General features: G+C 43.3%; 1 protein-coding gene and 1 long non-coding RNA gene across 3 annotated transcripts in view; one reads left to right on the forward strand and one right to left on the reverse strand.

The window, feature by feature from the left end:
• The window catches only part of LOC138516673 (uncharacterized), a 123,989-nt gene extending 123,377 nt beyond the window's left edge, over positions 1-612 (reverse strand). The window contains exon 1 of one of the 2 annotated variants that reach the window (XR_011282297.1): positions 482-612. This is a non-coding gene — a long non-coding RNA (uncharacterized lncRNA). The remainder of the gene's footprint in view (positions 1-481) is intronic. The other variant, XR_011282296.1, reaches the window with a different exon arrangement.
• Positions 613-1,219: 607 nt separating this feature from the next.
• STK32B (serine/threonine kinase 32B) overlaps positions 1,220-13,625 on the forward strand; it is a 2,582,157-nt gene continuing 2,569,751 nt past the window's right edge. Inside the window, exon 1 of the mRNA XM_069631970.1 lies at positions 1,220-1,358. Within this exon, the coding sequence (XP_069488071.1) occupies positions 1,283-1,358 (76 nt within the window). The 5' untranslated portion in view covers positions 1,220-1,282. The remainder of the gene's footprint in view (positions 1,359-13,625) is intronic.

Here is a 13,625-nt window from a genome sequence, read left to right on the forward strand (position 1 = left end):
CTCTGCAGCTAGTAGTTTTGAGCAGTGTTGCTGAATAAATATTCTTTAAAATGCACAATTAGCGTTACACTTTATCAAACAAAAAAAACACCTTGGTTACTATTCAAACAGTGTCAAACAAGGAATGAACAGCCCTTTGCAACGGTGGGCCACTTTTTCTTTGGCGCCCGAGACAATTTTATGTCCCAGTCCGACCCTGGTCCGGACAATACATTAAAAACCAACTTCCAGAAAGGACGGTTTCCCTAGAGTGCAAAATGAATACTTAAACCAATGCTTTCTCGCCTCGTCACTGAAGCGATTTGCCAGTCGCTTGCGGGTGCATCCACGAGCCGCCAGATGGCAATGTGGAGCCAGAATGTTTTCGAGATCCTCTGGACGTTAAGATGGTGAAAATTGAACCAGGCAAGCAGCCTTTGGATAAAATAATAATAATAATAATAATAATAATAATAAAGCAAGCGATAATTCGACATTTTACCTGTTCAATGGAGTAGACGCAGCTTCTAAATGTGGACGTTGAAAGAGTCTTCGTTGCACTTGTACACCGCAATGAACAGCTGCCCATGCAGTGTGTGACTATGTACTGCAATACACGCCTTCAAGATGACAGTTAATTTGACAACCTGCGTATTATAATCAGTGTGTTAGGTTCGCACACCAGTCCCCAGTGTTCACCGCGGCTACCCATCTCCGCATTGCACATAGGATACTAATACGCCTACATTGGATCTTTCCATAAAGATACACAAAAGAAATCGTATCGGTGTTGTTGAATAAGGTCTTGTTGGCAGACCGCGTCTAGGAGACCCAGGTGAGTGACCCTGCGTGTCTCGTCTTTGGAAGTCACAGACGCTAGCACCGTCCCTCCCACCACAAGCCCTCCCTCTTCCAAGGCTACCTTCCCCTCCTCCTACTCCGATGGTCGCCGATGAAATATGCATCAAGTTTAGCAAGTGGCGGGGGCTTTCTGCCAGAGGGAGATGGATGGCTGCAAGTCTGCGGGATGATTCCCAGCTCAGAGGGGAGTATTTCTGCTGATCGGCGTGGACCCCCAGAGGCGCGAGCCGAGGAGGACACCTCAGGCAGCAGCATGGACAGCAATGCCTGCATCCCCTTCCCCACGTAGCAGGGTAGGCAGTGGAGAGAAGGGCTGCGCTCTGCTGGACCGGGACAGACAAGGGTGCTGTTTCTGTGGATTCATTTTCATACCTCTTCTCGTCATTGGATTGAACCTCCAGGAGATGTTGGCGACGGATATTAGGCACCTTTTGGCAGGGGGATGAGCACGAACCTGGAGAATAATATGGGTGCCAATCACTCCCACAAAACCCCCGTGTTTGACGCCAACGAAGACGGTAAGGAACAGTCTCTTCTACCAGGCGACACTCCGGTCAGTGTCCCAGCCCCCTCTCCTTGGTCCTCGGGTGTCCCCTGTCTTCAAGGCGTTTTCCTAGGCACCTGTTCCCACGGGGCATGTCTTTTGATACCTTGTCATAGGCTTACTCGCCTGACAGGGGACGCAAGGAAATGGTTGCACTCAGCTGAACTTTGCGTGCAATCATTTGCAATTAGACACACTTCCTCTCGCGCATGCGCAAAGTGGCCTGGCTAAAGTTTGGGAATGGGACACTTGTTGCCCAGACAAGAGCACGCGTTTAAGGAGTTCGTCCATTAGCGAAGAAAACTATTAAAAATAATAATAATAATAATGTTGGCACGCAGTGGAGTAGAGTACCTAGCAAGCAATGTATAACAGAAGGGTCACCGCGCCCATCACATAAACTAAAGCCGTTATTCATGAACACAGCAATCCTTACCGTCCCTGTCTTAAAACAATTACTTTTAGGAGTGGCGCGGTGCACGCACTTAGCCTCAGTATTGCACTTTAAACACAGCTGGGTGCATGTGATCGTGTTAATACCATGCGAACCTATCAGACCTAATACGTTGTGTTTAATCCTTCGAAGTACAGAATGCAGATATGCTTTGGTTTGAGTAACCCCGGTGCAACAAAGCACTGAAATAATATTTTGTCAGAATGAAAATTTTTGCTCTGGTGTTAATACGTGTGAACATGCACGGGTGTAAAGTTCCTGTGATGTGCACCGCCTTTTTCCTGAATCAGCGCATTTCACCAGCTGAAAGGGGTGACGCTTCAGGAGTGGGAGCTTTATGGAGTGTCCCTCACGATGCGTACCCAGGTTTCGGATTAAGAGAGGACTTTCGGGTGTAAATGTCTGTGTTGGGACCCGAGCTGTTAAGACCGGGCGACCTGCTTCCAATTGCAGTTTCATGCTGTGGTTTTCTTCGAGCCATGTTGTCTGGGGAGGGCTTCCCAACAGGAAACAATTGAAAGGGGCAACGCCACAATAGGGTCAATTGCAAAAGTTCATGAAAAGTGCCAATGTTGGATTTGGGAACCTGTTTGTTCAAATGCATGTTAAAGCCATGGCGTCGCCACCGCTCACGACACCTGATTAGTTATTTGTGGGAGAATACATCAACTAAATACTTTTAGAAATGTATAAAGCTGTCGGCTTTTTGGATCAACAAACACATTACTTTTTGTTGAAATTAATCATTTTTGATTAGACATTGCAGACATAATTTATTAGGAGCACATTGACTAAAGATTTCGCAGGGTGTGCAACCTAAAACATGAAATAATAGTCCACAATTGAGCAAAATACAGAGCCCCCCACACAGCCCTCCCACACTGCCCACCATCCAGACATTAATTACTAAAGTCCACGAGTAGTATTTCGAACCAACAGGCTGCATGCCTGTTCTGAACAAAGAAACTAGCGCAAATAGATCCCTAGGCACTCCCATATAGCGCCTTAAACATCGAGTCTAACAGTTACATACATCAACCTCCTGCACACACTATCATTTTGATTGTGCTATGCACCCTGACGTGCAAAACTACAGAAAGCTCAAGTGGTCCAATGTCACATGTGAGAGGCGTATACTGTTTGATTTTATTTTCCTTTCCATTCTGGTACTTGTAGTTCTGGGCTTATAGTGATACAATACAGGTACAATAATACAAATAAATAAACAATGCAGGGGCAAGGTTTGAGAAATTAAATGAATATATATTTACAACCCCACCATATAGTAAGTAGTGGTGGGAAGGTATCCAACTGTTCTGTCTTTTCTTTTTAGCCAAAATCAGCTTACATTTGATGAATGGTAGACACAAACTTAGAGAAAAGCAAAAGTACCAGACCTAGAAAGGACATTTTGGATGGGAGAGGCCACTAAGCAATACTTACAGCATCTCTGTAATGTACTTACCTCTTTGTCCACCTATCAGACTCTCAGTATTAATGTTCTTTTTTCTATATGGAGCTTTTGCCAATACACTTTACATAGACCGTTTATATATACAGTTATCATTAACCTAACCAAAATTAGAACTCATTGTATTGGCCTCGGAAGGATGAAAGTTTCAGTCCTCCTTCTAGGATTCATACCTGTAACCTGACACTGCCTAGGTTCCCCCGCAACTGTTCACAGCACCCCGACAATATGTGTACCATGTTCCGTAACTCAAGTAATTTCACGGTCGATCTGCATGCAAACTCCCGTAAACTGTGCCTGCTACTCTGCATACGCGCACCCCTACCTGCGATAGGCACCCCAACTGAAAATGAAGGAGCATTGTTAGATGATAAAAGAAGGCAGTACTTGGACATCAGTAATGGGCTACATACAAGATGCTCCTGCTCGGAAGTCGATAGTAGCTGTCCGTTTCTGGTAGGGAAGCTTTTTGCAGGAGCATAGTGGCATCATTGGTGTACAATATGAGTAGGTCCCCAGTTTGTATTATTTATGCTTATCATTGAAAGCTATTATGATTACTTGAAACGATCACGGTTTTGCTTGTCTGAGAAAGGTATGACACACACACACACACGGACACACACAATCATGAAGCAGCCCATTAGCCCACTATCTTGCCATTATCGTCTTCCATGATAAGGCATGTATGTTGTTTCACATATCCAAGCATACTACACTCATCGATTGCTGAAGTAATGTACAGAAGTATGTTTTATTCACCAACTTCATCATCTTCTTAGAGGGTTACACATAGTAGTTGTCATTTGCTGATGTCAATGCTTCACCGTTGTCCCCCACCCCCTACCGTTTGCACTGTGTAGAACAACATACTCATTTTTTAATCGGCATACTTTGCTGGACTGTCTTGTATTCATTTTGTAAAGACAGATTTTCCTGTTGCATTTTCAAAGTGAATAGTTGTTTTTATTTAAAGATCTTTTTTACCTAGAATATTTAAATCAAAATAGCTTGCAATTCTTGTCAGGTGGATTTACCATGTGGTTTGGTGTGTTCCAAGCCAGCTTAATTAAACACAATAGTCCGAGTGTAGTTTTTGAAAGACAACTATGCCAAAAGTATTGCACACTGATGTAAAAGTAAAGATGGGATGGAAAGAGATGTACAGCAACATTTTAAATAAGGCGGAGTGTGAAAGCATTACCCCTTGCTTTAACTCCTCCATTTACCACCCTGCCTAATGTTCCAGCAGCGATGAGATGGAGGAGGGCAAGGAACAGAACACAGCACGTACGTTCTAACGTCACTGATCCCCTGCATGCAATTATCATAACTCTGGTAGTCTACACTCTGAACTCTGCACAACCAGGAAACCTGGCTGAAACCCCAGCGTCTCATCTCCATCAAAGCAACATTGCTATCACCTATACACGTTTCTTTTAGGTGTGCACTGCACAAAGAGACTCGCCATGTAGGGCTAGTCAGACTTGGCTGATACAATGTATATGTTAATACAATTGACAGGCATGTATACAGGCATGCCCCAGGCTATAGTTTCTCTTTTATCTCTCGTGGCTACATCATATGTGAGCCACGCTTGTCTCCTCTTCAATTAATGGCAAGTTTGGTGTATGTTGGTAATGGGGTGTTACAGTATTTTGGCTAGAAGGCAGGAACAGATACAATTATGACTGAGGTAGATCCTGCTTCTGCAAAGCATTGCAGTTCACTGTGTGAAGCCACATCACTTACAATAAAATATAGCCAATGTTTAATTCAAAAAATATATTTAAAAAAGTGCGATTCAAAACTCGCCATGCTCTCCTTTTTAGCCGAGTACACACCACATATCTTTGGGACATTCTCAGAACCACACCCAATATTACGGATTAAACTGGACCTCAGGTTACCCCTCCCCCCACACACCCCCATGTTGCATCCCAGTCATGAGTTAAAAGACAACTCTTAAACTGAAATTCCATTTCCAGAGAAAAGCTGTGGGTGAGATTATTACACCTTTTGAAATGACCAATTTCTCCAAGTTTAATATCAACACTGCGCTAAGTGCAGTTGAGGCAGTTTGGAAGCTGCTCATTTGGCTGCCATTGTCTCTTTGTTCTCTGGCGATTGTACGCACCTGAGAAAAGAGACGGAGTATAGTTTACTGGTGTGGTACAGCGAAGTGGGTCAGCGAAGTGGGTCACACATCGATAAGTACAGTTGGAGAAGTTGGTGCTGGGGAGTAGCTCTATAGGAAAGAAAGATCCAATTTGAATACTGTACATCATGTATTGATTGGCGCCACACATGCATAATCAGCGTAGTAGAACCCTGCAGCATAGCCAATTATTTGGGCAAAATAGTGCCTTGTATTTCATCAAACGGTTCACCATAGACTGTAAAAGCATCTCACAAAGCATTCAATGGAATTTTACATTGAAGGGAGCAGGCAAAAGTGGCATAAAAGACTCAGCCACCAAAGATCACATATTACGTCAAAGCCAAAAATAAAAAAATAACGAATGCATCCATTCTGACTGACTAATATATAAGGTACGGGATCTCTGACCGGCTGCTGAGGATCTGAGTTTATTGCCCCCTCTAACATCTTCACTAGTTATTCTTTAGAACAGAGCCTGATTTATGAAGGATTCTGTACTGCAATTGGTGCATAGACCAACAGCAAGAGGTTCATTATCCCAGACCCCATCAATTTTCTCTGATCATCATGTTTCGTTTCTTAATGTTTCTATTTGCTCTTTGAGTCCAGGAATCAAGACACTCCCGGTCAATATGCTAGAATTTTCACGAGAACCTACTAAGTTAGGCCCTAAGTTTATTCTAGCATTAAGCTTACTGCTGAACGTGTTGGTGAACCTGTGAAAACAAAGAAATTGATATGAGGCTGGGAAGCCCAAAGGAAACACACCAACACAGGTTACAAAGGACATACAAAGTGCTTTATTTAAAAGCTACAGCAGTTACCAAAAAGTCAATTGACAAACGGATAGCTATTCGGCTCTCAGAGTAACATAACGAACTTCAACGAGAGTTCACTGCGTTAGTGAGAGAGACCGTACATTGGAATACTTGTGTTTTTATACTCTTTATCCAGCTCTGGCCAACCCCCTCGCGGGTTAACCATTCTTAAGACCAGGCCTAGGGTTCCTTGCCAGGTCAATCCCATAATGTATGCATTTTGATCAGTTCCGCTGATACAGTTGTTCATTTACACATAGGTCAGGGATAGGACAAGGTCTCAGTTTGTGACCCTGACAAGTGGCCTGCAGGCATATTACTTATTCATGTGTGCGGAGGTCAAAACGGCCAGAATCTCACTCGGAATGTCATTCGGCCTCCATTTTGATGTTCAGGGTGACTTCCACTTTACAAGAGAACCTAAGATGGCGGCTAAATCCAAGATGGCGATTTACACAGTTTTCGTTAAGGTCAAGACCTTGCCGCGGAATCTATTTACACAATATTTTAGACAACTTGGCTGTAAGAGGATTCAATTCAACACTACAGCTAAGTCAACGCCTAGTCTATAATACTGAATGAAAACCCTTATTGATATATCTTTATGTCCAGTTCATGCGTTCTGGATGACTACCCCTATATAACACCCCTCTCTTAGAATCCCCCTGACCCCACTGAGCCAAGAAGTAGTTCTGTTTTGCAAGTTAAAAGGTTTAATTGATAATTTAAACAATAGATATATATATCACACTTTATAATAAATTAATAATTGAATATCACACTTAATCTGATATGATAAAGATTAACAACGGAGAATCTGGCACTAGCACACTTCTTTATAATCACTAAGGAGTTGACATGAAATGGATAAGATAGCAACAATACTTTTATGGTTTCCAATGGATGCAATGTGGAATGAAATGCAGTACAGAAAATAACTTGATAGGATTTCAGCAAAAGACAATGTAATCACTTTCTTGGACAATTCACCCCCCCCCTTTTATGCAATGCAAGGAAATGGAAGGAAGGCACACAGTTCTCAGAAATGCAATTAAATGTGATTCAGTTAACCCCAGCAAGCTTAGACTACAGATCGGAGTTTTAAACACAGGCCCAAAATGCTTTTATATGTGCTGGCAATAAAGTGAAAATATGTTAAAATGCTTTTAATTCCCTCTAGAGGTTTAGGTGAGTGGTATCTAGTTAATATTAGCTCAGGCTCACTCTAGCAGTGATACAGGGATAGTTTTTATGAGGCAAACGATTTTTTTTCAGAGGAAAGCAAAAGCAGCTATCTTTTTGCAAGTGGAGAAATTTTCAAATCGCGGCAAAATTCGCAAATGCGTCTGGCGCGATTACAGAGGAACTACAAGGGCTAGCAATATCGTTTTGGGGTCCTAGGAAAGCCTAGGATCCCAGCTTCCAGATGAAAGTTACTGCAAGTCTCTAGCACAAACGGTCACGGAGATATGAGCGATTAAATAAAGGTCGTTTTTCAGATTGAAATTTTAAAGTTCACAAAGACAAGTGCAGCTTGCAACTAGCAAATCACAGGTGACAGCTTTACAAATGACAGGTGACAGTTAGGAGGCAGTTCTACTTAGATTAAAATAGCTTGGATTATATTATTTTAACTAAGAGATTGGTTCTGCACAGTTTTCTAGGTACTCACACTATATTCTTGAGTGAAATGGGCCTCGCCACGGATCTGGTCAGGTTTTAGACTGGACTCTGGTCTCTGCACTTCACAGTGATCTGGGTCAGCTCTCTCTGGTTCTGCTAACAGGTCAGCTCTACTCTGCTGGTCTGGTCTGGGTCTCTGAAGGTTGATGGAGGTAAAGTATGGATTTTCCCGGCAGAGCTTCCAGCTGCAAATGGATTTGAAGGTCCCTATCTGTCCTGTCTCTCTGCTTTTATGTGTTTTGAAAATGGGTGTGTGTGAGCAGCATCACTAGCCAGCCCCTCTCCACTTATCATTGGCCAAGCTTTCATTTCTCCCCTGATTGGGGGAGCTAAGTTGTGTCAGAGTGATGTCATTTTACAGCCTGCAGAAAGTCCACTCCTCCTGTCAATTTGCACACAAATCTAGATTTGAACCAAATACATATTTCATAGCTACACAGTGGTTTGAAATTACATGCACCCATCACATATCACAGGAGGTATCCCCTGTTCCAACTCTGCTCTTCCTGGGGGCTTGCATTCAGAAATGGCAATATTTTGCACTTTTTAACTGGTTTGCAATACCGGACATTACCCCAAATTTACACACATGTGCGCAAGGAGTATGGACATTAGTTGATGAAGTGTCAGATTTTTCACATGCACACATTTTGAGTAATATCCTCTTTTCCGCTAAAACCCCCCTGAACATGCCACCGGTTCTAAAAACCTCTTAAAATGTGGGCAGAAAAATCACAAGAATTATGGTGTCATTTATAAAATTTTCACATGTCCGTACTATGAGTTATCCATCTTTTTAGAGTTAGGTTCTGGCCCCAAAGGGGTGTGGTTTCCTTCCAGCACAAGGTTGAATTTCTGGTTTTTCCAGTTTAAGTCAAGACTTTTTTTTACATATGCAGCTAGGATGCTGATTCTAAGTTTAAAACTATGACATTTAAACAATTGCAACCTATGTGACACTCAAAGTAGGTCACTCATTTCTTTTAAACATTTAGATTTGTAGTGTCTTTCAGTCCAAATTTACTTAAACTGCTGAAATCCACAGCTCAGCCAGTCTTGTTATAAACCTTCAAGTCACTTCAGAATATAACTTTACATTGGATCCACCTCTTAAAATGTCTTTCTTTGGCATGTTTTGGGTTCATTTATTCAGTTTTCTACAAAATCTGGTGGTTTTAAAACGCCGGCTTTTGGATAGTGGTGAGTACTGGTACTGCACCCCTTTTTGGGATTTAAGAAAAGGAATTCCCAACAGTTATGGGTTTGCTTTTGGCAATCAGCATTGCCACTCCCAATGGTTTCAGACTACTGTGTGGGTAGTCCAATGGTGGTTTTAGGCAGCGTCCTTCTGTGCCCATAACATCGGCAAAAATGAGTGGCAGCCTATTCTTCATGCATTTCCCTGTGCATTTTCTGGGAAGCTCTGGCCATCATGATGTTTTCCATGTCAATACTGCACAGTTTTGAGGTAGGGCTCGGATGCATGGGTAAATACATCCCACATGGCGTAGGCCAACACACATTCAAATACTGCGATAGGAGGCATAATATTATTTCAATTCCAACAGACCCTCCTTTTGGCCTATGCCAAGTGCTAACATCATTTCTAATACTTTTGAAAATAACTCCATGTGTTGTCATCCATAGATCCTGAATCATTGTCTGTAATATTTATAGCCATTAGGTCGTTCATCAAAACCTCTTGTAACACGAATTCTTTAGATGCTGCATCTGGGGCATGTATTTTATGCCCTATTGTGCTCACTGCTTGAGCACAACATCCCCCTAGCATTCCACATATACTCGGAAGACATTGAAAACAGCAACAAAGGAATAGCAGGATCCCCAAAATAACCAGAATAACAAAAAGCACCTTCCAACCCCAAGATCGTAATGAATCCCAGAACCAAGTGTTAAGATTCCAATCTCCTACAGGGATATGTACTTCAGAACTAAGAGTATGCAAGTTCTGTATTGCTTTAAAAATTGTTGGCGAGGAATCTGGGACAAAAACACAGCAAGCGGACCCCACTAATTTGCATACCCCACCTCGTTCTGCCAAAATGACATCTAATGCCATCCGATTTTGGAGTGCTACCAATCTTATTGCTTTTTGCTCTAAGGTCATATTGTAGAGTATGTCCGTGGTCCGGTTGATCGTTCTCTCCAGTACCCTTGCTAATCCCCTAATGTTCTCAGAGTTTGTTATTTGTCCCCAAAAGGGTACAACTGATTTCGCTATATATCCCAATACTTGCCCAGGGGTATCTCCATTCTTGTCCCGCCGCGGGCGAGCCTTAGAAACCTCCAATGTACTAGCTACAAATACCCCGGGTAACAATATTCCTAAATAACAGGTTCCCTGCCAATCCTTGGGTAACCAGGGAAATGCTAAACTACCACAAACAAAATAAACAGGCCCACCTACATACAGAGGCCTGTTTTCTCCAGTCAAATTTACAATGTTCTTACAACCTTCAAAATCTCCCATTGGCCGAGTGCCATTTCTTTGTACACAAAAGGGAACCGAGTCAGGGCTATGATTTATACAATAAGAAGGAGGTACGCCGTCCTTATTGCCTATCGGAGCCATTCCAAAAGAAATTAGAGTTTGAAAAGGAAGAGATAGTTTATCTGACGGCCTAATAGAAGCGACATTAGGTTTACTTCTATTTGCAAAAAGCGAGCATCCCAGGGGAGTCAATTCACGTTTCTCGAAATCATTCAGATTAGTTCCATCAAAGTTCCCTGAGATGCTATCATTCCATCGGCCAAAGAATAGTGCTCTAAGAGAGGCATAGCAAGCAGTCGTTAAAGGTAAAGGATGTATATACCATCCCAGTCCCTTGTTCCCATGTTGCGGTAAATGAGTACAAATCCAACAATTACTCTTATTAAAAATGGCATGCGTTGCATTCATTACTATCATTAGAGTGTTATTATGATACTTTTGTCTATGTTGGAAGTCTCTAGGGGACAGAGTGTGAAGGTGTACAGAGGGAGTCAAAACAGTTGGTACAATCTCGGTCAGTAGTAAAGGTTTCAGAGGATAGATTTCTTCAAAATACCAAAATCCTACAGCAGCAGTTGCAAAAATAACAATTATCATTATCAAAACACAGCAGTACGTTTTCGGGGCCCAGGCACATTGTTCATTGTCCAAGTTGGTCACCCCCTTATTAACAAGTCCAGTGCGGGGAGCAGCAGCGGAGGTGGCAGGCATTGTAGTTCCTCAATCGACGACCCCAATGTTCGTTGCTGGCGACGCTACGGTCGCGCGATTTCTTAGTCCTTCCCAACCCTAGCCAGCAGAATCCCTTTTGTTCAACAGAACTTTCTTATAAAAAGGAAAACTTCCAATCACTTCCTTTTCCCAGATGCACGGAAAAACCTGTGCCGTAGTTCTATTTCCTTCGTCGAAGGTTGTATCTGGTGGTACCCAAAATTGTCTGATCCGGAAATAAGGTGTCGTCACTTCCTGAGGGAAGCGACGTATCGGAGGCGGCGGAAGTCGCAGAGCTTGAAACAGTGTTTTACGGACATGATTTTTCAAGAGAGTGCGGAGACGAAATGGACTGTTCCCCAAGCTCCACGGGCTCAGAGAAATTCTCCGACGCACTCACAGCGCTGTTTGCTACTCCAAGATCAGAGACTGTAGCATCAGTGAGGGGTTCTGCTTCTTCTGTAACGTGTGGCGTCGGGTGAGGAAGTGTCTTGACATGCGTCGCGTGGATCCAGTGCTTCTTTCCAGCCACCCGCACTGCTGTCCTGGTGACCAGTAACACCTGGTAGGGTCCGCGCCAGCGAGGCGCGAGACAGGAAGACCTCTCGTAGGCCTTCACTAGGACCCAACTTCCAGGCTGTATATCGTGTCCTGGGCCCGTGAACCGTACAGGTAAAGCTGAGTGCACCTGGTGATAAATGAAATACAGGTTTTTAGTTAACTGGTTACAGTAGTCTACAAGCAATACATTTTTCACCACCTCTCTGAGGGCTTTAGGTTTTGGGAGACCCCAAATATTAGCAGGTCTCCCCATCACTACCTCAAATGGAGAAAGCCCAGTTTTAGTCTGAGGTGTGGTACGCATAGCTAATAATACAATAGGTAAGGCATCTGGCCATTTCAGTTTGGTATCAGCACATGTTTTCGCAAGCTTATTCTTTAAGATACCATTGTGTCTTTCCACCAACCCAGCACTTTGAGGATGTCTAGCTGAGTGAAATCGTTTTTCAATACATAAAGCTGTGCATATCTGCAAAATTACTGCTGCAATAAAGTGGGGACCATTATCCGACCAAATTACCCTCGGGAGCCCAAATCGAGGAAAGAATTCTTTTACCATAATCTTTGCAGTGGTCATGGCGGTAGCATCTTTAACGGGGAATGCCTCGACCCATTTACTGAAGGCACAAATAATTACAAGAACATATTTCAGATTATTACATCGTTCCATCTCAATAAAATCAAAGTGAATGACCTCGAAGGGAACAGAAGGGGGCCCAAAGCTTCCCCTTGGAGTTACTGTCCCCTTACCCACATTGTGCTGTAAGCAGATCATACAAATCTGGACATGCCTCTTCGCAGTCTCCAGAATCTTGTTATTCACCCAAACTTGTTCTAACATTTTCGTGATCTGCTGGGCACACACATGTGTAGGACCGTGTGCCATCGTAACCATTGCCAATACATATGAATCAGGGAGCAACCATTTTCCTTCGGATGTATCCACCCAACACCCTTGATCATCCAATTTCCCCATTCCTTCAGCCCACCTTTAGATTCTTCTATTGTGGCATCAGTTTGAATATCTCGTACAGACCCAATACCTTCATCCATTATGTAAGCATCTCTCATTTCCCTCAAGGCATACATGTCCGTGCTAAGGTCTGTGGCCGTTTGTCTGGCTATCAGGTCCGCAAAAGCGTTCCCTTTGCCCACATCATCTATGACCTTACGATGTGCTGCACATTTCATGATCGCTAACTGTTTAGGGAGTGAGAGTGCCGAGAGTAATTGCACTATCAAGGGGCCATGCTGGATCTTGGTCCCATGTGAGGTCAGGAACCCTCTTTCCGACCAGAGCCTTCCAAAGTTGTGAGCCACCCCAAATGCGTACTGGCTATCAGTATATATATTTACTCTACGCCCTTGGGAGAGTTCACAAGCTCGGGTCAACGCTATAATCACTGCGGCCTGCGCGGAGTTATGCGAAATTCTCTTAGTTTCAACAACTTTGCTCAATGTAGTAACTGCATAAGCAGCTGTAGATGTACCATCCGAAAGTTTGAAGCAGGAGCCATCGCAAAACAGCTCCCCTTCTGCATTATCCAAAGGAGTATCTATGAGATCTATCCTGCCCTTCGTTTCTTGTTCAGTGGTATACAGGCAGTCATGTAATTCTTCGTCACCGCAAACAGTGTTTTGCGGGAAAGGTAAGAGTTCAGCCGGATTAAGAACACAACACCTCTTAATTTGGATGTGGGGGGCAAACAGAATTAATTCATACCTTGTTAACCGCGCAGAGGTGAGGTGTTGCGTTTGGGTTTTGTTCAATAGAATATCAACAGAGTGAGGTACCATCAAAATCAAATCATGGCCTAGGACCATTCCCTCATTCTGTTTTACAGACGCGGCAGCAGCAGCGACAGCGCGC

This window comes from Ambystoma mexicanum, chromosome 6q, assembly GCF_040938575.1.
Source record: "Ambystoma mexicanum isolate Mex_15411 chromosome 6q, UKY_AmexF1_1, whole genome shotgun sequence".
Lineage (NCBI taxonomy): Eukaryota > Metazoa > Chordata > Amphibia > Caudata > Ambystomatidae > Ambystoma > Ambystoma mexicanum.